This window comes from Euprymna scolopes, chromosome 46, assembly GCF_053919585.1.
Source record: "Euprymna scolopes isolate OS-2025 chromosome 46, ASM5391958v1, whole genome shotgun sequence".
NCBI classification, from domain to species: Eukaryota; Metazoa; Mollusca; class Cephalopoda; order Sepiida; family Sepiolidae; genus Euprymna; species Euprymna scolopes.
Window position 1 is genome coordinate 70,194,012 of NC_136527.1, and position 27,802 is coordinate 70,221,813.

General features: G+C 23.9%; 1 protein-coding gene across 2 annotated transcripts; it reads right to left on the reverse strand.

Annotated features, from left to right (window-relative positions):
• LOC145271123 (uncharacterized) lies at positions 1-27,802 on the reverse strand. 2 transcript variants are annotated; one of them, XM_080126664.1, is made up of 2 exons: positions 27,693-27,802; positions 1-4,567 (listed from the first exon to the last, which is right to left on the reverse strand). In XM_080126664.1, the coding sequence occupies exon 2, from the start codon at positions 4,185-4,187 to the stop codon at positions 2,790-2,792; it is 1,398 nt and encodes a 465-aa protein (XP_079982790.1). In that variant the 5' UTR covers positions 4,188-4,567; positions 27,693-27,802; the 3' UTR covers positions 1-2,789. The 2 variants fall into 2 exon arrangements, with proteins under 2 accessions (XP_079982790.1, XP_079982791.1); XM_080126665.1 differs by having other exon boundaries at positions 1-4,208; positions 27,693-27,790.

Genomic DNA, 27,802 nt, shown 5'->3' on the forward strand with positions numbered 1-27,802 from the left:
CCAGATACTATTTGATACATTCAAATTTTTTAAATCAAAATAAAGATCCAGATACTATTTGATACATTCAGTTTTTTAAATCAAAATAAAGATCCAGATACTATTTGATACATTCAGATCTTTAAATCAAAATAAAGATTCAGATACTATTTGATACATTCAAGTTTTTTAAATCAAAATAAAGATTCAGATACTATTTGATACATTCAAGTTTTTTAAATCAAAATAAAGATCCAGATACTATTTGATACATTCAAGTTTTTTAAATCAAAATAAAGATCCAGATAATATTTGATACATTCAAATTTTTTAATCAAAATAAAATCTTGTACTTCTTTTTAACATACACACTTTTTTTACATAGGCATCACCATATATCAAGGATCAGAAGCCACTCGAGGATAAGGGTTTAAGAGTGTACAGTAGTCGATTGGACAATATAGTAATCGTTAGTAATAGAAATTAAGTAAATTTGTTAACTTAAGTGGAACAGCTCATCAAGAACTTGTTTACGTCTAAGATGAGTGTTTCTTGTGAAAGTTTGGCAAGGGGGGACCATAGATTGAAGCTCAGTCGAGCACTTGCCATGAAAATAACAATAAAGCAGAGACAAACTCACAACATCTTTTCTGTGAGAAAGAGGTTGCAGGGAAGAGAAAAGGACATCTCCTACGAGGCTACAAAGACTATTTTGAACTCTTTCAAGGCAGGACAAGTCCTTTCTAGCAGCTCCTGCCCAGATGTGACAACAGTATTCCATCCTTGGACGTACCTGGCTCTTATATAGGTAGAGAATTGCATCAGCAATGAGATATCTACTGGATCAATAGAAGGAATCGACCATTTTTCCAAACAGATTGGCAACAGATTTGATGTACGTGTTCTGTTTTAGATCTGGAGTAAAGGTAAGGCCCAGAAGCTAGTCAAAACATGAGGCCTCCCCAACATGAGAGCCATTCATTTCAATTGATGCCAGATGGAGATCAGAGTGTTAATGATGTAAAGATAGAAGATTGGTTTTAGATGCACTATAACTAACCAGTCACCTCTTTCCCCATTGTATCACATTCTCAAGATCAGAGGAAAGGGAATCGGAGAGAACTTGGTCGTTTACAGTCTTAGATGTGCTACCATAGATGGTAGTGTCATCAGCATGTCTACAGATGATGTAAGGATGTGATTTGGAAGATCATTAATGTAGATCAGGAAGAGAGTTGGGCCCAGGATGGACCCGCAGGACTCCAACATTAATACTGAGAGCTTCTGATTTCTGCTCATCAACTACTACTCTTATGAACCTAGCAGAGAGAAATGATTTAATAATTGAGAAGACATTTCAAGCTATACCATAGCTGGAGATCTTGTGAAGTAAACCTTTATGCATACCATATCGAAGGCATTTGATATGTCAAGAACAATTGCCCTAGAAAGGTTGCCTCTGTCGAGAGATTCGCTAATCCTATGAGATATCACTGTAAGCCCATCTGCTGTAGATCTAGCAGAACAGAAACCATATTGTGTGTCACTAAGAAGGTTATTTTTGCTGAGATGGTTGATTACTTCTCTACTACAGGTTCCAACAACTTACTCATGATGCACAGGAGACTTATTGGCCTGTACTCAGAGGGAGATGACCGATCATCTAAATTTTTAATACAGGGCATACTGATAAGATTTTCCAAGGTGATGGGAAGCTATTCTCCTTAAGATAATGTTTAAACAGTTTTGTAAGTATGGGGTGCAAGTTCCGGTTGAAGTTTTTTGAGTACTATAATTGGAATACCATCGAGGCAGGTTGCTTTACTGGAATCAAGGTTATTGATTAGCCTGGCAACATCATGTACAGATATTTGTATATCACATAGTATGTTTTCTGATACAGAAAGAAATATTGGGGGTTGGTGGTCTTGGTCGCAAAAGGTAGAATTAGCTGCAAAGTTCTTGGCAAAGAGTTTGGCTTTGTCTGATGCTGACAAGATTAACTTGGGTCCATGGATGATAGTTGGCATAGATTCTTGTGAAAGTTTGGCGAGGGGGGACCATAGACTGAAGCTCAGGCAAACACTTTCCATGAAAATAACGATACATCAGAGACACACTCGCAACATCTCTTCTGTGAGATAGATGTTGCAGAGAAGAGAAAAGGAATCTCGTACGAGGTTACGAAGTCTATTTTGAACTCTATCAAGGCAGGACAAGTCTATTTTGTGCATGTGTACAACAGCAAGCACTAAGAAGACGTAAACCTTGATCTCACAGCTTTCAGCTCTTTAGAAAAGCGGTGGATGTTTTTTTTTATTTAAAATAAAGATATGTTGAGATTATTTGTGTGCACTGGTTCCATGGGCTGGTGGCTGTTGGCTATTAATGTGATGATTGTAGGTTCAGTCCTTGGTTAGGGAAGGGGTGTTAGTCTAACTGCACTGATGAGTTGTGATACAACGAAACAGTATTGTATGTATGTATGTATCTCATAAAAAGAGAATAAAATAATAAAAAGACGGACGTATAATTTTTTTTTTACATTAACAAAAATATTGAACATAAATAAGTGGAGAATGCTGTAGTTCCACAGTTAGTTGCATGAGCTGCCTCTGTATTCCATTTCTTTTTCCCGTCGTATAGAAGAAATATTTCATCATCCTTTTTCTCCCAGTACTGTTTATCCCAACATTATTGTAAATTAAGGGTACTTTTTCTTCTTTTTATATCATTATCTCAAGTTTAATATCCCAATTTTATGGATACATAGAAAAAGATGGCTATTAAACATGGTTTACATTTTTGTTTCACTTTAATGTAATCTGTTTATTATATGATAGAAGTTGTTCCGTTGGCTCTTCTTCTGTGATGCTAGTGTACCATTTTGGGTTTGTATTTTGGGAGCTCATCAGAACGAGTCCAGTGCTTACAACAGTATGACTTTGCATATGTTTAGTTAATTTCCCACTTTCGGAAAATGATTTATTGCATATTTCACAAGAATATGGCTTCTCCTCAGTGTGCTTTTTCATGTGTCTATTCAAAAATGCTTTCTGTATAAAGGAAATCCCACACACCTCACAATTATATGGTTTATCTACATCATGACTTTGCATATGTATAGTTAATTTCCCACGTTCGGAAAATGATTTGCTGCATATTTCACAAGAATATGGTTTCTCTCCAGTATGACTTCGAATATGTATAGTTAGACACTCTTGAGTACTATAGAATTTACCACATATAGCGCAAGGATATGGCTTTTCTCCAGTGTGTGTTCTTATATGTCTTTTCATGGTTTTCTTTTGTGCAAATGATGTCCCACACACATCACAAGAATATGGCTTCTCCCCAGTGTGCATTTTCATGTGTCTAGTCAATGATGATTTCTCTTTAAAGGAACTAAGACAGACCTCACATTCGTATGGTTTCTCTCCAGTATGACTTCGAATATGTATAGTTAGATACTCTTGAGCAATATATAATTTACCACATATAGCACAAGAATATGGCTTTTCTCCAGTGTGTGTTCTTATATGTTTTTTCATGGTTTTCTTTTGTGCAAATGATGTCCCACACACGTCACAAGTATATGGTTTCTCTCCAGTGTGTGTGCTCATATGTCTTTTCATGATTCCCAATTGTGCAAATGACATTCCACACACGTCACAAGAATATGGCCTCTCTCCAGTATGTATTCTCATATGTATTCTCATGAGTGCCTGCTCTGCAAATGACACCCCACACACATAACAAGAATATGGCTTTTCTCCAGTATGACTTCGAATATGGATAGTAAGATTCTGTTTACTTGTATATGATTTGTCACATATATCACAAGAATATTGCTTCTCTCCAGTATGACGTTGAATATGAATAGTTAGATTCTGTTTCGTTGTATATGATTTATCACATATATCACAAGAATATGGCTTCTCTTCAGTATGACTTTTCATATGAAAAGTTAGATACTGTTTACTTGTATATGACTTATCACATATATCACAAGAATATTGCTTCTCTCCAGTATGATTCCGCATATGCATCTTTAAGTTTCCTTTCTCCAAAAATGATTTACTGCATATTTCACACGTATATGGCTTCTCCTCAGTGTGTATTTGGATATGTTGTTTTAATGTATATTTATTTGAAAATCCTTTTCCACATATATTGCAACAAAATACTTTCTTCTCAAACTTCGGCATTTTAACAGAATCTATGTTTCTCTGGAAATAAAAAATAATACAACTACTATCAGACTAAGAGATTACATATATAAGTGCAAGTAATATTGTTTTTCTTTAGTGTTCAATTATATATTTACAGCAGTGTTGTGTCATGTTCAAAATAATTCCTTGGTCAATATGTAAGGATATAATGTTGAAACGGTAGACCATAATTTAAGAAGATTGACAGATGAGTAAATGAAGATTACATTTTTATGTCTAATTATTTTTAAAAGTTAATTATTAACCTTTCATATAACATCATTTCAAACATTTCAGTTTTGTATGGTTTTTATTGCAATGTTTGTGAAATCGTAATCCATTAAAATCTTTAAGAATGCATTTTCCAATTGAAGTATCTGTAAAATGAACAGAAAATAAAATAGATTATGATATACAATTTCCCAGTGTTAACAAGATATTGCAATTCACACAACATGAAGATATTATAGCTTTAGAAAATAGATTTGATTAACAAGTCATATTATTAAATTACAACAATATTAGGATACTTTATTTTATTTCGATCAAAGATTGTATAACTTTCTTTCAAGACTTCATTATAAGTAAAATAAAATTTGGAAACAGCTTTACAACATCTGGTAAGGATAGTTGTATGAGATTTATTAAAGAGTGTTATAATAATAAGAATGCATGTGTAAATCGACTGTCCACTACTTTACAAAAAGCCACTTTTCTGGCCTCATTTCTTTTCATAATAACACGGTTCGAATCTTGTGTAGCAAATGCCAATATCTGACCTCAAAAACACTCCTCACCTCATTAGAATGGTTGACATAGGATTAAACCATCGACCTCCAAAGACAAGGGATTTTACTAAAAAAAAGCATTAACAATGCGTTTTATGCACTGTAAGTCAGCTGAAAATGAAAAAAATATAAAGCATTAAGAAATTATTGTAAGAATGTAATGAACGGAACTATAGTTAGTATGCTATTTATACCTAGGCATCACATTACAGTTTCAGTAGCGGCTCGTGCCTGAGATTAGTGGGGGTGCTGCTTCAAAAATTTACCTATTTTTTTAATATCGTGTAAAGGAATTCGAATATATAAATAAATATTTAATCAAATAATAAACAAACATTCAAATAAATATTCAAATATATAACAAAGACAAATAATCAATCAGAAATGGATAATACGCAAAAACTTTTTTATTAAAAAGATTTTTTAAAATTATGTACACTTTACAGAATAAAAATAATATATATATTTATTCCTTTTCAGATTAAATAAAAGTTTGCGGGGTTTTTTTTGGTTTTTTTTTTGCAAACAAACGAAAAATATTTTTAAAAATAACTTATTTTTTATAAAAACAAAAAAGAAAAACTTTGAAATTTATCTGCCTTCACATTCGTATGGTTTCTCTCCAGTATTAACGAGTGTTAATTTAGGAGTTTACTATTTGAAAATAGCGTTTTATTTAATAACAGTTTTATTTACAAAATTTATTTTTAAAGATGTATTTATAACAAAACATATTTGTAAATAAAATTCAAAATAAAAATGTTTACATTTTTATAGTGAGCAAACAAACAAAAATATTTTAAGATACAAAATTTTATTTACAAATCTTTTAACAACTTGGTTTTTATATAAAATTTGGCTATTTACTGACCTTCCCATGCCGGTTAAGATCGACATAAAGTGGATAGTTATTATAAGAAATTAGGATGTCATATATAAGCATTATAAAACATCGAATTTTAATGTAGCTTTCTTCCCCCCACAAAAAAAAATTAAAATTGTCTCAGTCCAGAAGGATTTCTAATTACTTTTTTTAATGCGTATTATCTGACCCATCTACTAACAAATTCAATGTAAAGTTTAAAAATGCATAATTATTAAAAAAACTGTGTTTTTTTTACTTACAAACACATTTTAATTAAAAAATCTTGTGTAAAAAATCCATTTTTCAAAGTGTAAAACTTCTAACATTGTCCTTGTCGGAGGCAAATAAATGCTATTTTTTTTATATCTAAAACAAACACACTAAAAAGATTTCTAACTAAAATATATTTTCAACATAAACTGTTTCTTCGCTTTTTTGCTTCTAGGAAAAAATGTAAACAGTTGTTTTTGTAAAGTTTAGTTGTTGCAAAATAAATAGCATTTAAAATTACTTTAAAGAAACAAACAAAAAGGCAGGTAGATGGAAAAGTAACTTTATTTTTATGGTAAAATTTATTTATTGTATATTTGGTTTTTACTCTTGGCCGCGTGTTAGCTTCACTGCTAAATTCCCGAATACTTTTAATAAATAAAAATAAACAGTTTCTGCATATTATAAATTTACGTCTGATACCGACTTAAATCCCAACGCTAAAAGTGTGTGTATTTAAAAAAAAATAGCACAATATTTTATGTACAAGAACACGTTATGTGCAGATTTTAATAATAATTTTGAAAAATATAAGTAAACCTCCTTTTTTTTTTCAATAACAATGTTATCATATTTATACAGGCGCACACTCTAAGCAAACAACGAATTTCACGACACGGAACTGCGCCCAGCGACAGTTCTTCAAGCAGCTTTCATCAGCTACCTAAAGCGTCTAATCCGCACATGCGTACAAGAGAATTTCATTAAGAAAGTGTAACTGCGAATTTAACAGCTCCAAGCAAGTTCTATTTTTGCTATTATATGCATTTGGAGATACCAACATTAAAGTTAATGATTTTATAATGTACACATAGAAAAAATAAAATAATAATAATAATAATAATAAACAAATGTATTATTTTTAATATTATCATTAATATTGTGTAGAAATAACTTGGGGGTGCTGCAGTCCCACAGTTCCATGCACGAGCCGCCACTGAACAGTTTTGTAAGTATGGGGTGCAAGTTCTGGTTGAAGTTTTTGAGTACTATAATTGGAATACCATCAGGGCAGGTTGCTTTACTGGAATCAAGGTTATTGATTAGCTTGGCAACATCATGTACAGATATTTGTATATCACATAGTATGTTTTCTGATACAGAAGGAAATATTGGGGGTTGGTTGTCTTGGTTGCAAAAGGTAGAATTGACTGCAAAGTTCTTGGCACAGAGTTTGGCTTTGTCTGATGCTGATGAGATTACCTCAGGTCCATGGATGATAGTTGGGATACAGCACATGCTTCTGTTCATGATTCTGTTTGCTATTTGCCAAAACTGGTGGGAACCAAGCCGCTGCTCAGCTACTTCGGACTTGACGGACTGAGCATACAACTCTCTTGTGTTCTTTATTACTTTTTTACAGTTGTTGCTGGCAGTCCTGAAAGCGGCCTTAGTCTTAGTACATCTATTATGTTGGAAGCAGTGGAAAAAGTGATTTCTGTGTGCAATGGCATTAGCACATTCTGGAGAGAACCACGACTGGCTGTTAGGTTTTTGCTGGAACTTTTTTGAGGGTATGAAACAGTCAATACCTATAATTAACGATTCTGTCAGGTCTGTTACTATAAGGGACACATCCTTTATAAACATGGAATACAGAGGTAGATCTGATATAAATGTATGGAAGCTATCCAAGTCAGCCACAGAATATCGATATACTGTACAATGGAGAGGTACGTCTGGGGACTTATTATATTTCATTTTTATTTTAATTGATAGAACAGAATGGTCAGAAGATCCAAGTGGAGACAGTTGTGAAAAAAAGGTCTAGGAGACTCGCATACTGGCCGTCAGTGCCAGGCACACCGGTGGGTTCGTGAACAATTAGAGTGAGCAATGGAGAACTTGTGACAGAACCTCCTCTCATCATCGGTCTTGTTTGAGTGGGTTCCACATTGTGAACATTGAAGTCTCCACATACGCGAATAAGCTGAAGGATAAGCAGATAGGACTTGGTCAATTTTCTCAGATATGCTTTTAAAGATAGTAACTCCGCTGTTGTGGGGGCGATAGAGAGTAAATAAAAATGCCGTAGTGTGAGCTAAAGCAACCCGGAAGCACATATAGGGTAAGTTAGGATCTTCCCTGGAGATGTCCCTACCACATGGAAAGCTATCTTTAATATAGGCACATATTCCATACCCATGGCGATCTTGGGGGTCAGATTTAGAAGTTAAGTTAGAGTATCCTTTAATTGCGAACTCTTCTAGGGAAATAGCCTGTCCAATGCCAGTTTCACTTAAAAATAAAAGTTCTGGTTTAGTCTCCTGTAATTGGGTTTCAACCTCTGGAAGGTTAGAACGTAGACCCCTGATGTTGGAGAAGGAGACATGGTAGTAGGGGTCTACGTTGGAAGTTGGAGAACCGGGTTTAATCGTGTATTTTTTCTTGAAACTTGTCATGATGAAATTTTGAACTTGTGACAGAACCTCCTCTCATCATCGGTCTTGTTTGAGTGGGTTCCACATTGTGAACATTGAAGTCTCCACATACGCGAATAAGCTGAAGGATAAGCAGATAGGACGTGGTCAATTTTCTCAGATATGTTTTTAAAGATAGAAACTTTCCTGTTGTGGGGGTGCTAAAGAGTAAATACAAACACAGTAGGAAGCACATAAGTTAAGGGTAAGTTAGGATCTTCTCTGGAGATGTCCCTACCACATGGAAAGCCATCATCATGCCCATGGTTATCTTGGGGGGAGGGGGGGTCAGATTTTTATCTTTAATTTAGGCGCATAATCCATGTCCATGGCGATCTTGAGGGTCAGGTTTGGAAGTTAAGTTAGAGTATCCTTTAATTATGACTCATCAAGGAAAATATTCTGTTCAATGCCAGTTCCACTTAGGGATAATAGGTCTGGTTTAGTTTCCTGTTATTGCTTTTTAACCTCTGGAAGGTTAGAACGTAGACCCCTGAGGTTGGAGAAGGAGACATAGTAGAGGGAGTATATGTTGGAAGTTGGAGATCCAGGTATAATTGTGTATTTTTTCTTGAAACTTTTCATGATGGAGTTTTGGAATTTGTGGACTAGGTCGACAGACTTGCAGGACAGAAAGGGAAAGTAAGAGAGAAAAAGAAACAAAGAAATTTATTATTTTTTTGTAGCACATGATAAGCTAAAGCCGTAACAATTACTCGCTAATATGGCATCAAGAACCCCACCAGAAGCTACTGCATGGTCCAGAATCCATTCACCAAATGGCAATACAGCAGCCCCAGTACTATTCACCTGCTGATAGGACAGCCTCCTTAGTGGTTAATCCAAGGTTCAGGTCCCTGAATATAAGATAACGTCAGCCCAGATAAAATGTTTACCTCCAGCACCCCTATTAGTGACATGGCTACAACTATAGACATAGAAACAGAAAATTTCCGACATATCTGGCAACCGTTCATGAAAAATATTTCCGATCTAGAATAGTTTTTTCTTCTCCCTTTGTCAGAAAATCGCCCATAAAAAAAAATGAGGACTGAGGGACAAATAAAGAGAAACAAGAGTAACAGGAGCTGCCAATAACACATTCACAATGCATTCTCTACTCTCCGACATTGTGATTAAATTCGGTAGCAGACAAAAATATGTAATATGCAAAACCTTTTATTTATTAAAAGTATTAGGTATTTAGCAGAAAAGTCAACATGTGACTAAGTGTAAATATCAAACATACAATAAATAAAAGTTACTGGAGTTTTTCTTTGTTTGATTTTATGTAGTTTTAAATGCTATTTTTTTTGTAGCAACTAAACTTTAGAGAATTAAAAAAATGTTTACATTTTGTTTTCTAAGAGCAAACAAACGAAGATACATTTTATTTTTGAAAATACATCTTAGAAATCTTTTCAACTTGTATTTTATATATATATATATATATATACTATGTATACATATATATATACTATGTATACATATATATATATATACTATGTATACATATATATATATACTATATTTATGCATAGATCATCGTATAACGATAGGATCACTCTCTGACTGACGTAATGAACATTTAAAATGTTTAAAATTCAACCCTATTTCACGTGGTTAATGGTAGCCGAATGGATACGGACTCCGCTTTAGAGAATTAAAAAAATGTTTACATTTTGTTTTCTAAGAGCAAACAAACGAAGATACATTTTATTTTTGAAAATACATCTTAGAAATGTTAATTTTATTTTATTTCGGACTACTAGTCTCATCTTATCTTTTTTATTTGGTGCACAACGTTTCGGCCTACTTCCTCTGGCCTTCGTCAGGTGGTAACCGCGACGGATAGGAACTTCGAATCTCCTAACTGCATTCTCAGCCATCACTGTCATCTGTAGTTGTTGTCGTCTCACCACATTTTTGACCAATTACCTCTGGCACGCTTTGGGTGGGATTGAAACCGCTATCTTCAGACAATGTTTATCTGGAACCGTAGAGATTCAACGTCTCTATCAACTGCGCCACGGGCCCCGACGAAGGCCAGAGGAAGTTGGCCGAAACGTTGTGCACCAAATAAAAAAGATAAGATGAGACTAGTAGTCCGAAATAAAATAAAATTAACATACAATGCTCATCTAAAAAAAAAAAAAAAAAAAGGAATAATATATATATACATCTTAGAAATCTTTTCAACTTGTATTTTATATATATATATATACTATGTATACATATATATATACTATGTATACATATATATATACTATGTATACATATATATATACTATATTTATGCATAGATCATCGTATAACGATAGGATCACTCTCTGACTGACGTAATGAACATTTAAAATGTTTAAAACTCAACCCTATTTCACGTGGTTAATGGTAGCCGAATGGATACGGACTCCGCTAATCGAGCCAGAGATGTCTCGTGGTGCGGGGCTTGAATCGTTCGGCTGGTGTTAATCGTGACACCCTGCACTGAAGAATCCCGAAAGGATGAAACACTAGTGTCTGTAGGTATTTAATTATTATAGTAAAAAAAAATAATTATATATATATATGTATATACATTTCTGTAGAAAAATATTTTATTTCCTTATAATCCGTACCAATCCTTATTTAAGAAGCTTAATGTAATTACAGAGCAATACAGTGAATAAATGACAAAAGACTATATTCCAAAGTTCATGATGTTGACCATCTTATAAGTTATTCCTTTAATTCAGTTGACATTTACAATTATTGACAGTATCTGCTGCGTAGTGCAAAATGGTGTAATGTAAACATATTATAAGGTATTTACAGCTTCTCTTCCAACTTTCGGATTTTAATCATGTCAAAACGCATTTTATTTCTTTTTGATGGATGGATTGATTGTTGCTATTTCTTCTGAGTAGTTAAGGGTAAAATAGATTCACTGATTGCTAAAATAAGTGATTTATTTTCTGCTATGAAACAGATACCATCAAGAATTGTAAATGTCAAGTGAATTAAAGGAATAAATTATAAGATCGTCAACATCATGACTTATAGTCTTTTCTCATTTATTCACTGTATATGTGTATATATATATATATATATATATCTATATAATTAGCATTTATTTGCCTCATACGAAGGCAATGTTAGAAGCGTTACACTTTGAAAAAGGTTTTTACTTATGAATTAATTTTTACTTAATTTTAATTAAGATGTGTTTGTAAGTAAAAAACTGCTTTTATAATTATGCATTTTTATACTTTACATCATATTTGTTTAGCAGATGGGCAGATAATACGAATTTAAAAATAGAAATCCTTCTAGACTGTGGCAATTTTATTTTTTTTGAGGGATACATTAAAATGTGATTTTTCATAATGCTTGTATATAGATATCTAATAGATGACGCCCTATTTTCTTATAATAAATCTTTAAATTTGACCTTATCTCAAACTTTGCCTGCATGTTAAGGTCAGTAAATAGCCAAGTCTGTTTGTACTTTTTATATAAAAAGTAAGTTTCATAAGGATCTGCAAATAAAATCATGTATCTTTAAATGTTTTTTGTTTGTTTGCCAAAAATGTAATCATATTTTATTTTTTATTTTATTTACAAATACGTTTTGTTATAAATACATTTTTAGTTAAAAAAAATTGATAATAAAACTATTGTTATCTCTCTATATATAAAATGAACTCATTTTTTCCTGTGTGATTTTGACCATAATAGGATTAAAAATCAAGACATTTCATGCAAATGTAATATGCACGAACTGCAGCACAATATCTGAGGTGTGTTATAGGCCTATTACCTCTCCACTTCCTCGATAATCTTAGATCCCTATATATTTCTGCTGGGAGTTCATGGCCAAAATCGGTTAAAATCAATGGAAGTGATAAATTCTTTTCTCTCTAATAGATTCCTCCTTCCGCCGCGACCACTTTACACCATTGTGCAATCGTTCGCAAGGAACAGTAAGGAAGGAACACCGGTTTTAGTTTTTTTACTTAGTAGTTATTCAAAAACACTGGAATTAACCGAATCGAAGCATTACTTTGTAGTTGCCTAAAAAACTGGAATTAACTGAATCAAAAGGTTTTTTTTTGCTTTTCGCTGTGTTTTTTGATTTTTGGTTTTCTGAACATGTTTTTTCATGATTTTTGCCTTTTTGATTTCTTTTTTAAAGAAGTTTTACGTTTGTTCGCTGTTTTTTTTTTTGTTTTGGTTTTGCTGATTTTTTTTTAAGAAGTTTAACATCGTTTTGATTTTTTTATATTATTACAGGATTATTACTTTGCTTACACACACCTCCAAACAACCGGGTAACGACGGGTACCTTCGCTAGTTATTAAATAAAACGCTCTTTTCAAATAGTAAACCTTTTAATTTACTCTCATGAGAAAGCAAGTTAATTTCAAAGTTTCTTTTGCTTTTTTTAATAATTTATTAAGAACTTGTAACTAAATGTATTTTAAAAATGCTTTTCGTTTGTTTGCTTGAAGAAAAAAAGAAAACTTTTATTTAATCTGAAAATTTTAAAAAGAAAAAAAATTTTTTTATTCTTCTGTAAAGTGTACAAAATTTTAAATAAGATTTTTAATTAAAAAGTTTTTGCGTATTATCCTTTTCTGATTGATTATTTGTATTTGTTATATATTTGAATATTTGTTTGTTTAAATATTTATTTATATAAACAAATATTTGTTTTATTTATTAAAATATTTATTTATATAATCAATTATTTGTTTTTATTTATTTAAATATTTGTTTATATAATCAAATATTTAATTGTCTGTATTTTTGAGATGAGGTGTTTTCATTGATTGAGATTGTCGGATTGACTTCCTCATCTTGGTTGTTAAAGTCACAACGTTTCGGCCGTTTTGCCCTCCAGCCTTCATCAGGTGTTTTGTAGGGTTGTTTTGTAAGGGTTGGGTTCGAGACTCCTCACAAACGGTTCCCCAGTTCGATACAAAACACCTGATGAAGGCCGGAGGGCAAAACGGCCGAAACGTTCTGACTATAACAACCAAGATGAGGAAGTCAGTCCGACAATCTCAATCAATCAAATATTTGTTTTAATTTATTTAAATATTTATTTATATAATCAAATATTTGTTTTTATTTATTTAAATATTTATTTATATAATCAAATATTTGTTTTTATTTATTTAAATATTTATTTATATAATCAAATATTTGTTTTCATTTATTTAAATATTTATTTATATAATCAAATATTTTTTATTTATTTAAATATTTATTTATATAATCAAATATTTGTTTTTATTTATTTAAATATTTATTTATATAATCAAATATTTGTTTTAATTTATTTAAATATTTATTTATATAATCAAATATTTGTTTTAATTTATTTCAATATTTATTTATATAATCAAATATTTGTTTTAATTTATTTCAATATTTATTTATATAATCAAATATTTGTTTTTATTTATTTAAATATTTATTTATATAATAAAATATTTTTTATTAATTTAAATATTTATTTATATAATCGAATGCTTGTTTTTATTTATGTAAATATCTATTTATATAATTAAATATTTTTATTGATTTAAATATTTATTTATATAATCGAATATTTGTTTTTATTTATTTAAATATTTTTTATATAATCGAATATTTGTTTTTATTTATGTAAATATCTATTTCAACTACATTTTATTTCAGTATTTAATTTATGTATTTCTGTTGTATTAAATGCTAGCTTTAATTTTTTTTTTTTTTTTTTTTTCTCGTCCATAAATGTTTATCTACCAAGTTGATCTTAAATATTGTATAATGAATCCATTATATTATCATTTTCAGTCCCCCACCCCTAATTTCTGGCTCCCATCTTATCTCGCAATTACTTATAACGTCACCAACTAACCTTCGGAAGAAACCCCCCCCCCCCATCCGATTTTGTTTTATATCATAAGTTGCTTAAAACGTGATTAGTTAAAGTTCAGAATAAAATCACGCTTTCTCTTAACGGTTAATTTAAAAAAAAAAAATCTTCTGAACGCTATTAAAAGTTAAATTCTTCACTAGTTTGGAGACGGAATGCGTTGTTGTGATCAGTGATTTTCTCTATTAATTCGCACTTTTTATTTTAAGATTCAAATATTAATAACTACATTTTATTTCAGTATTTAATTTATGTATTTCTGTTGTATTAAATGCTAGCTTTAATTTTTTTTTTTTTTTCTCGTCCATAAATGTTTATCTACCAAGTTGATCTTAAATATTGTATAATGAATCCATTATATTATCATTTTCAGTCCCCCACCCCTAATTTCTGGCTCCCATCTTATCTCGCAATTACTTATAACGTCACCAACTAACCTTCGGAAGAACCCCCCCCCCCATCCGATTTTGTTTTATATCATAAGTTGCTTAAAACGTGATTAGTTAAAGTTCAGAATAAAATCACGCTTTCTCTTAACGGTTAATTTAAAAAAAAAAATCTTCTGAACGCTATTAAAAGTTAAATTCTTCACTAGTTTGGAGACGGAATGCGTTGTTGTGATAAGTGATTTTCTCTATTAATTCGCACTTTTTATTTTAAGATTCAAATATTAATAACTACATTTTATTTCAGTATTTAATTTATGTATTTCTGTTGTATTAAATGCTAGCTTTAATTTTTTTTTTTTTTTTTTTTTTTTCTCGTCCATAAATGTTTATCTACCAAGTTGATCTTAAATATTGTATAATGAATCCATTATATTATCATTTTCAGTCCCCCACCCCTAATTTCTGGCTCCCATCTTATCTCGCAATTACTTATAACGTCACCAACTAACCTTCGGAAGAAACCCCCCCCCCATCCGATTTTGTTTTATATCATAAGTTGCTTAAAACGTGATTAGTTAAAGTTCAGAATAAAATCACGCTTTCTCTTAACGGTTAATTTAAAAAAAAAAAATCTTCTGAACGCTATTAAAAGTTAAATTCTTCACTAGTTTGGAGACGGAATGCGTTGTTGTGATAAGTGATTTTCTCTATTAATTCGCACTTTTTATTTTAAGATTCAAATATTAATAACTACATTTTATTTCAGTATTTAATTTATGTATTTCTGTTGTATTAAATGCTAGCTTTAATTTTTTTTTTTTTTTTTTTTTTTTCTCGTCCATAAATGTTTATCTACCAAGTTGATCTTAAATATTGTATAATGAATCCATTATATTATCATTTTCAGTCCCCCACCCCTAATTTCTGGCTCCCATCTTATCTCGCAATTACTTATAACGTCACCAACTAACCTTCGGAAGAAACCCCCCCCCCCATCCGATTTTGTTTTATATCATAAGTTGCTTAAAACGTGATTAGTTAAAGTTCAGAATAAAATCACGCTTTCTCTTAACGGTTAATTTAAAAAAAAAAATCTTCTGAACGCTATTAAAAGTTAAATTCTTCACTAGTTTGGAGACGGAATGCGTTGTTGTGATAAGTGATTTTCTCTATTAATTCGCACTTTTTATTTTAAGATTCAAATATTAATAACTACATTTTATTTCAGTATTTAATTTATGTATTTCTGTTGTATTAAATGCTAGCATATGAAAATTTGGTAAATTTAATAACTTATATGGAACGGCTCATCAAGAACTTATTTACTTTAGACTTGAACACAACCATATTGTAGTCAGCCGGAAAGCAGGAAAACGGAAGACAATTCCACAGGCGTGCAGTTCTAAGAAAGAAGCTTTGTTCATGGAATCTACGTTTAGGTTTAGGCACAGATAAAGAGTGGGGGAAATTATTGATAGTGTTTACAGCTAGACGAGTGTTTCTTGTGAAAGTTTGGCGATATTGTTTTTATTTATTTAAATATTTATTTATATAATCAAATATTTGTTTTTATTTATTTAAATATTAATTTATATAATCAAATATTTGTTTTTATTTATTTAAATATTAATTTATATAATCAAATATTTGTTTTTATTTATTTAAATATTTATTTATATAATCAAATATTTGTCTTTTGTTAAATATTTATTTATATAATAAAATATTTGTATTTTATTTAAATATTTATTTATATAATCAAATATTTGTTTTTTATTTAAATATTTATTTATATAATCAAATAATTGTTTTTATTTATTTAAATATTTATTTATATAATAAAATATTTTTTATTAATTTAAATATTTATTTATATAATCAAGTATTTGTTCTTTTTTATTTAAATATTTATTTTTATAATCAAATACTTGTTTTTATTCATTTAAATATTTATTTATATAATCAAATATTTGTTTTTATTCATTTCAATATTTATTTATATAATCAAATATTTGTCTTTATTTATTTAAATATTTATTTATATAATCAACTATTTGTTTTTATTTATTTAAATATTTATTTATATAATCAAATATTTGTCTTTTGTTAAATATTTATTTATATAATCAAATATTTGTGTTTATTTAAATATTTATTTATATAATCAAATATGTTTTTTTTATTTAAATATTTTATTATAATAAACTATTTGTTTTTATTTATTTAAATATTTATTTATATAATCAAATATTTGTCTTTTGTTAAATATTTATTTATATAATCAAATATTTGTTTTTTATTTAAATATTTATTTATATAATCAAATATTTGTTTTTTATTTAAATATTTATTTATATAATCGAATATTTATTTTTATTCATTTAAATATTTATTTATATAATCGAATATTTGTTTTTTTTTACTTAGAAATGTTTTATATAATCGAATATTTGTTTTTATTTATTTAAATATTTATTTTTACTATATAATATTTGTTTTGTATTTATTTAAATATTTATTTTTATAATCAAATATTTGTTTTTATTTATTTTAATATTTATTTATATAATCAAATATTTGTTTTTATTTATTTAAATATTTACTTATATAATCAAATATCTGTTTTTATTGATTAAAATATTTATTTATATAATCAAAATTTTTTTTTTATTTATTTAAATATTTATTTATATAATCAAATATGTTTTTATTTATTAAAATATTTATTTATATTATCAAATATGTTTTTTTTATTTAAATATTTATTTATATCATCGAATATTTGTTTTTATTCATTAAAATATTTATTTATATAATCAGATGCTTGTTTTTATTTATTTAAATATTTATCTTTATAATCAAATATTTGTTTTTATTTAAATATTTATTTTTATAATCAAATATTTGTTTTATTTATTTAAATATTTATTTATATAATCAAATATGCTTTTTTATTTAAATATTTTATTATAATAAAATACTTGTTTTTATTAATTTAAATATTTATTTATATAATCGAATATTTTTATTTATTTATTTAAATATTTATTTTTATAATCAAATATTTGTTTTTTATTTATTTAAATATTTATTTTTATAATCAAATATTTGTTTTTATTTATTTTAATATATATTTATATAATCAAATATTTGTTTTTATTTATTTAAATATTTATTTATATAATCAAATATTTGTTTTTATTCATTTCAATATTTATTTATACAATCAAATATTTGTCTTTATTTATTTAAATATTTATTTATATAATCAACTATTTGTTTTTATTTATTTAAATATTTATTTATATAATCAAATATTTGTCTTTTGTTAAATATTTACTTATATAATCAAATATTTTTTTTTATTTAAATATTTATTTATATAATAAATATGTTTTTTTTATTTAAATATTTTATTATAATAAACTATTTGTTTCTATTTATTTAAATATATATTTATATAATCAAATATTTGTCTTTTGTTAAATATTTATTTATATAATACAAATATTTGTTTTTATTTAAATATTTATTTATATAATCAAATATGTTTTTATTTAAATATTTTATTATAATCAAATATTTGTTATTATTTATTTAAATATTAATTTATATAATCGAATATCTGTTTTTATTCATTTAAATATTTATTTATATAATCGAATATTTGTTTTTATTTACTTAAATATGTTTTATATAATCGAATATTTGTTTTTATTTATTTAAATATTTATTTTTATAATCAAATATTTGTTTTTTACTTATTTAAATATTTATTTTTATAATCAAATATTTGTTTTTATTTATTATAATATTTATTTATATAATCAAATATTTGTTTTTATTTATTTAAATATTTATTTATATCATCGAATATTTGTTTTTATTCATTTAAATACTTATTTATATAATCGAATGCTTGTTTTTATTTATTTAAACATTTATTTTTATAATAAAATATTTGTTTTTATTTATTTAAACATTTATTTTTATAATCAAATATTTATTTTTATAATCAAATATTTGTTTTATTTATTTAAATATTTATTTATATAATCAAATATGTTTTTTATTTTAATATTTTATTATAATCAAATATTTGTTTTTATTTATTTAAATATTTATTTATATAATCGAATATTTGTTTTTATTTACTTAAATATGTTTTTATATAATCGAATATTGGTTTTAATTTATTTAAATATTTATTTTTATAATCAAATATTTGTTTTTTATTTATTTAAATATTTATTTTTATAATCAAATATTTGTTTTTTTATTTAAATATTTTTTTATATAATTAAGTATTTGTTTTTATTTATTTTAATATCTATTTATATAATCGAATAATTGTTTTTATTTATTTAAATATTTATTTATATAATCAAATATTTGTTTTTATTTATTTGAATATTTATTTATATAATCAAATATTTGTTTTTATTTATTTGAATATTTATTTATATAATCAAATATTTGTTTTTATTTATTTAAATATTTATTTATATAATCACATGTTTTTATTTATTTAAATATTTATTTATATAATCAAATATGTTTTTATTTATTTAAATATTTATTTATATCATCGAATATTTGTTTTTATTTATTTAAATAACTATTTGTTTTTATTTATTTAAATATTTATTTATATAATCAAATATTTGTCTTTTGTTTAATATTTATTTATATAATCAAATATTTGTTTTTTATTTAAATATTTATTTATATAATCAAATGTTTTTTATTTAAATATTTTATTATAATCAAATATTTGTTTTTATTTATTTAAATATTTATTTATATAATCGAATATTTGTTTTTATTCATTTAAATATTTATTTATATAATCGAATATTTGTTTTTATTTACTTAAATATGTTTTATATAATCGAATATTTTTTTTTATTTATTTAAATATTTATTTTTATAATCAAATATTTGTTTTTTATTTATTTAAATATTTATTTTTATAATCAAATATTTGTTTTTATTTATTTAAATATTTATTTATATAATCGAATATTTGTTTTTATTTATTTAAATATTTATTTATATAATCAAATATTTGTTTTTATTTATTTAAATATTTATTTATATAGTCAAATATTTGTTTTTATTTATTAAAATATTTATTTATATAATCGAATGCTTGTTTTTATTTATTTAAATATTTATTTTTATAATCAAATATTTGTTTTTATTTATTTAAATATTTATTTTTATAATCAACTATTTGTTTTTATTTATTTAAATATTTATTTTTATAATCAAATATTTGTTTTCATTTATTTAAATATTTATTTTAATAATCAAATTTTTGTTTTCATTTATGTAAATATTTATTTATATAATCAAATATGTGTCTTTATTTAAATATTTATTTATATAATCAAATATTTGTTTTTATTTATTTAAATATTTATTTATATAGTCAAATATTTGTTTTTATTTATTTAAATATTTATTTATATAATCGAATTTTTGTTTTTATTTATTTAAATATTTATTTATATAATCAAATATTTGTTTTTATTTATTTAAATATTTATTCATATAGTCAAATATTTGTTTTTATTTATTTAAATATTTATTTATATAATCGAATGCTTGTTTTTATTTATTTAAATATTTATTTTTATAATCAAATATTTGTTTTTATTTATTTAAATATTTATTTTTATAATCAACTATTTGTTTTTATTTATTTAAATATTTATTTTTATAATCAAATATTTGTTTTCATTTATTTAAATATTTATTTTAATAATCAAATTTTTGTTTTCATTTATGTAAATATTTATTTATATAATCAAATATTTGTCTTTATTTAAATATTTATTTATATAATCAAATATTTGTTTTTATTTATTTAAATATTTATTTATATAGTCAAATATTTGTTTTTATTTATTTAAATATTTATTTATATAATCGAATAATTGTTTTTATTTATTTAAATATTATTTATATAATCGAATAATTGTTTTTATTTATTTAAATATTTATTTATATAATCAAATATTTATTTTTAGTTAAATATTTATTTATATAATCAAATATTGGTTTTTATTTATTTAAATATTAATCTATATATTCTAATTTTTGTTTAGTATTTGTTTAAATATTTATTTATATATTCGAATATTTGTTTTCCGTTTCCACAATATTAAAACAATAGGTAAAACTTTTGGAAGCAGCACCTTCACTAATCGTAGGCACGAGCCGCCACTGGTCAATACTGAAAGGACATAAGTCGGTACTTATGCAGAGAGTGATCTGTGCTGAAATAATAACGTTATTATTTAAAAAGCCATTCTTAACATGGGGAGGGGAAGTTGTTTTGTATGTATTATGTACTTTAACCTTACAATTAAAAAAAAAAACATATCATAAAACTTTAATTAAACGTGGAAATATAATTTAAAAAAATAGCGCGGATCACTCTCTGCATTAGCACCCATAAGTCGAACTGTTACGAACGCGTATGAGAATCAGTCTATCACGGTCTAGGTCGACTTCCAGTTTATGTTACTGCAGATAAGAATAAGTTAAACTATATGGTTGCAAAAAGGGGGGAAACAGAAAAAAAAGGTCGACTTCCAGTTTATGTTACATATTTTTATCTACGGATGGCCAAAAACCGTATAGAATGAACCTTTTTCTTTATATAAGTTTTATTCAAACAGTCTATATTTGAACTTAATGGATTGTTTTTTTTTTTGTTTTGTTTTGTTTTGTATTTATTAACTGTTTTATTCTTTTCATCCAAAAAAATAGAACTTTTATAATGACATATATATTATGGAGTGTGTTTCAAACATTTAAATTTTAAAATTAAAGTTTTTATTCATTTCAATATTTATTTATATAATCAAATATTTGTCTTTATTTATTTAAATATTTATTTATATAATCAACTATTTGTCTTTATTTATTTAAATATTTATTTATATAATCAACTATTTGTCTTTATTTATTTAAATATTTATTTATATAATCAAATATTTGTCTTTTGTTAAATATTTATTTATATAATCAAATATTTGTTTTTTATTTAAATATTTATTTATATAATCAAATATGTTTTTTTTATTTAAATATTTATTTATATAATCAAATATGTTTTTTTATTTAAATATTTTATTATAATAAACTATTTGTTTTTATTTATTTAAATATTTATTTATATAATCAAATATTTGTCTTTTGTTAAATATTTATTTATATAATCAAATATTTGTTTTTATGTAAATATTTATTTATATAATCAAATATGTTTTTTTATTTAAATATTTTATTATAATCAAATATTTGCTTTTATTTATTTAAATATTTATTTATATAATTGAATATTTGTTTTTATTCATTTAAATATTTATTTATATAATCGAATATTTGTTTTTATGTATTAAAATATTTATTTATATAATCAAAAAAATTTTTTATTTATTTAAATATTTATTTATATAATCAAATATGTTTTTATTTATTTAAATATTTATTTATATCATCGAATATTTGTTTTTATTCATTTAAATATTTACTTATATAATCGAATGCTTGTTTTTATTTATTTAAACATTTATTTTTATAATCAAATATTTGTTTTTATTTATTTAAACATTTATTTTTATAATAACATATTTGTTTTATTTATTTAAATATTTATTTATATAATCAGATATGTTTTTTATTGAAATATTTTATTATAATCAAATATTTGTTTTTTTTTATTTAAATATTTATTTATATAATCGAATATTTGTTTTTATTCACTTAAATATTTTTTATATAATCGAATATTTGTTTTTATTCATTTACATATTTATTTTTATAATCAAATATTTGTTTTTTATTTATTTGAATCTTTATTTTTATAATCGAATATTTGTTTTTATTCATTTAAATATTTATTTATATAATCGAATATTTGTTTTATTTACTTAAATATGTTTTATATAATCGAATATTTGTTTTTATTTATTTAAATATTTATTTTTATAATCAAATATTTGTTTTTTATTTATTTAAATATTTATTTATATAATCAAATATTTATTTTTATTTATTTAAATATTTATTAATATAATCAAATGTTTTTATTTATTTAAATATTTACTTATATCATCGAATATTTGTTTTTATTCATTTAAATATTTATTTATGCAATCGAATGCTTGTCTTTATTTATTTAAATATTTATTTATATAATCGAATGCTTGTTTTTATTTATTTAAATATTTATTTTTATAATCAAATATTTGTTTTTTTTATTTAAATATTTATTTTTATAATCAAATATTTGTTTTTATTTATTTAAATATTTATTTTTATAATCAAATATTTGTTTTCATTTATTTAAATATTTATTTTTATAATCAAATATTTGTTTTTATTTATGTAAATATTTATTTATATAATCAAATATTTGTCTTTATTTAAATGTATATTTATATAATCAAATATTGGTTTTTATTTATTTAAATATTAATCTATATATTCTAATTTTTGTTTAGTATTTGTTTAAATATTTATTTATATATTCGAATATTTGTTTTCCGTTTCCACAATATTAAAACAATAGGTAAAACTTTTGGAAGCAGCACCTTCACTAATCGTAGGCACGAGCCGCCACTGGTCAATACTGAAAGGACATAAGTCGGTACTTATGCAGAGAGTGATCTGTGCTGAAATAATAACGTTATTATTTAAAAAGCCATTCTTAACATGGGGAGGGGAAGTTGTTTTGTATGTATTATGTACTTTAACCTTACAATTGAAAAAAAAAACATATCATAAAACTTTAATTAAACGTGGAAATATAATTTAAAAAAATAGCGCGGATCACTCTCTGCATTAGCACCCATAAGTCGAACTGTTACGAACGCGTATGAGAATCAGTCTATCACGGTCTAGGTCGACTTCCAGTTTATGTTACTGCAGATAAGAATAAGTTAAACTATATGGTTGCAAAAAGGGGGGGAAAAAGAAAAAAAAGGTAACGGTGTAGATTGACCTTCCTTTGGTTACATATTTTTATCTACGGATGCCAAAAACCGTATAGAATGAACCTTTTTCTTTATATAAGTTTTATTCAAACAGTCTATATTTGAACTTAATGGATTGTTTTTTTTTTGTTTTGTTTTGTTTTGTATTTATTAACTGTTTTATTCTTTTCATCAAACAAAAATAGAACTTTTATAATGACATATATATTATGGACTGTTTTTCAAACATCGAAATTTTAAAATTAAAGTTTTTATTCATTTCAATATTTATTTATATAATCAAATATTTGTCTTTACTTATTTAAATATTTATTTATATAATCAACTATTTGTCTTTATTTATTTAAATATTTATTTATATAATCAACTATTTGTTTTTATTTATTTAAATATTTATTTATATAATCAAATATTTGTTTTTTATTTAAATATTTATTTATATAATCGAATATTTGTTTTTATGTAAATATTTATTTATATAATCAAATATGTTTTTTTATTTAAATATTTTATTATAATCAAATATTTGTTTTTATTTATTTAAATATTTATTTATATAATCAAATATTTGTTTTTATTCATTTAAATATTTATTTATATAATCGAATATTTGTTTTTATTTATTTAAATATTTATTTATATAATCGAATATTTGTTTTTATTTATTTAAATATTTATTTATATAATCCAAAATTTTTTTTATTTATTAGATATTTATTTATATAATCAAATATGTTTTTATTTATTTAAATATATATTTATATCATCCAATATTTGTTTTTATTCATTTAAATATTTACTTATATAATCGAATGCTTGTTTTTATTTATTTAAACATTTATTTTTATAATCAAATATTTGTTTTTATTTATTTAAATATTTATTTTTATAATCAAATATTTGTTTTATTTATTTAAATATTTATTTATATAATCAGATATGATTTTTAATGAAATATTTTATTATAATCAAATATTTGTTTTTTTATTTACATATTTATTTATATAATCGAATATTTATTTGTATTTACTTAAATATGTTTTTATATAATCGAATATTTGTTTTTATTCATTTACATATTTATTTTTATAATCAAATATTTGTTTTTATTTATTTTAATATCTATTTATATAATCAAATATTTGTTTTTATTTATTTACATATTTACTTATATAATCAAATATTTGTTTTTATTTATTTTAATATTTGTTTATATAATCAAATATTTGTTTTTATTTAAATATTTGTTTATATAATCACATATGTTTTTATTTATTTAAATATTTATTTATATCATCGAATATTTGTTTTTATTTATTTAAATAACTATTTGTTTTTATTTATTTAAATATTTATTTATATAATCAAATATTTGTCTTATGTTAAATATTTATTTATATAATCAAATATTTGTTTTTTTATTTAAATATTTATTTATATAATCAAATATGTTTTTTATTTAAATATTTTATTATAATCAAATATTTGTTTTTATTTATTTAAATATTTATTTATATAATCGAATATTTGTTTTTATTCATTTAAATATTTATTTATGTAATCGAATATCTGTTTTATTTACTTAAATATGTTTTATATAATCGAATATTTGTTTTTATTTATTTAAATATTTATTTTTATAATCAAATATTTGTTTTTTATTTATTTAAATATTTATTTTTATAATCAAATATTTGTTTTTATTTATTTAAATATTTATTTATATCATCGAATATTTGTTTTTATTTATTTAAATATTTATTTATATAATCGAATGCTTGTTTTTATTTATTTAAATATTTATTTATATAATCGAATGCTTGTTTTTATTTATTTAAATATTTATTTATATAATCGAATGCTTGTTTTTATTTATTTAAATATTTATTTATATAATCGAATGCTTGTTTTTATTTATTTAAATATTTATTTTTATAATCAAATATTTGTTTTTATTTATTTAAATATTTATTTTTATAATCAAATATTTGTTTTTATTTATTTAAATATTTATTTTTATAATAAAATATTTGTTTTCCTTTATTTAAATATTTATTTTTATAATCAAATATTTGTTTTTATTTATGTAAATATTTATTTATATAATCTAATATTTGTCTTTATTTAAATATTTATTTATATAGTCAAATATTTGTTTTTATTTATTTAAATATTTATTTATATAATCGAATTTTTGTTTTTATTTATTTAAATATTATTTATATAATCGAATAATTGTTTTTATTTATTTAAATATTTATTTATATAATCAAATATTTATTTTTAGTTAAATATTTATTTATATAATCAAATATTGGTTTTTATTTATTTAAATATTAATCTATATATTCTAATTTTTGTTTAGTATTTGTTTAAATATTTATTTATATATTCGAATATTTGTTTTCCGTTTCCACAATATTAAAACAATAGTTAAAACTTTTGGAAGCAGCACCTTCACTAATCGTAGGCACGAGCCGCCACTGGTCAATACTGAAAGGACATAAGTCGGTACTTATGCAGAGAGTGATCTGTGCTGAAATAATAATGTTATTATTTAAAAAGCCATTCTTAACATGGGGAGGGGAAGTTGTTTTGTATGTATTATGTACTTTAACCTTACAATTAAAAAAAAAACATATCATAAAACTTTAATTAAACGTGGAAATATAATTTTAAAAAATAGCGCGGATCATTCTCTGCATTAGTACCCATAAGTCGAACTGTTACGAACGCGTATGAGAATCAGTCTATCACGGTCTAGGTTGACTTCCAGTTTATGTTACTGCAGATAAGAATAAGTTAAACTATATGGTTGTAAAAAGGGTGGGGGAAAAGAAAAAAAAGATAACGGTGTAGATTGACCTTCCCTTGGTTACATATTTTTATCTACGGATGGCCAAAAACCGTATAGAATGAACCTTTTTCTTTATATAAGTTTTATTCAAACAGTCTATATTTGAACTTAATGGATTGTTTTTTTTTTTGTTTTGTTTTGTATTTATTAACTGTTTTATTCTTTTCATCAAACAAAAATAGAACTTTTATAATGACATATATATTATGGACTGTTTTTCAAACATCGAAATTTTAAAATTAAAGTTAGTTTTATTAAAAAAAAAAAAGACTGTTTTTTTTTTTCAATTAAATTATAAACTTTATTCGAACTTTTCAACAAACTTTTACAGACATAAAAAAATAGACTTTATACATAGTTTATAATGTTTTTTTTTAAATATATTTAACGAAAAGTTTTTTATCATTTCATTGTTGAATAAAATCTTAGTGTTAAATGGTGAAAAAAAAAAAATATCTCGAAAAAAAAAAAACATGTCGGTTTTTTTAAATTTTTTTTTTTTTAATAAAACTTTAATTTTTAAATTTCGATGTTTTGAAAACAGTCCATAATATATATTTCATATATAAAACTTCTATTTTTGTTTGATAAAAAGAATAAAACAGTTAATAAATTTAAAAAAAAAAAAAAAGAAATTTCATTAAGTTCAAATAAAGACTGTTTGAATAAAACTTATATATGAAAAAAAAAAGGTTCATTCTATACGGTTTTGGCCACCCGTAGATAAAAATATGTCTGACGTCACTTCCGTCAAATGGCTTTGTAAAAAAAGGAAGGCCAATCTACACCATTACCTAAAAAAAAAAAGAAAAAAAAAACTGGTAAAAATATCGGCTTGCAGTGAATTTTGTTTGACGACTTTTCTTTTATAAGCAAACACATAGTGCTGACTCATTTCTATATTATATCAAAGCAAAAAGGAAACACGATGGTTTGGACGCGCTTCTGTCATAAAAAAAAGGACATTTCAAAGTATTTACATTCAAATGATACTCACCTTTTGTTTGGCAATCTGCTTTCAACAAAGAAACGATAATAAGATGTGTTAATGAAACGAGACGAGTTTGACGCGTGTACGTTGACATTGAAAATGGCGACCGGAAAAGC

Excerpts from the sequence above, each read along its gene's own strand:
- LOC145271123 (XM_080126664.1), bottom strand. The coding sequence starts at position 4,187 with ATGCCGAAGTTTGAGAAGAAAGTATTTTGTTGCAATATATGTGGAAAA.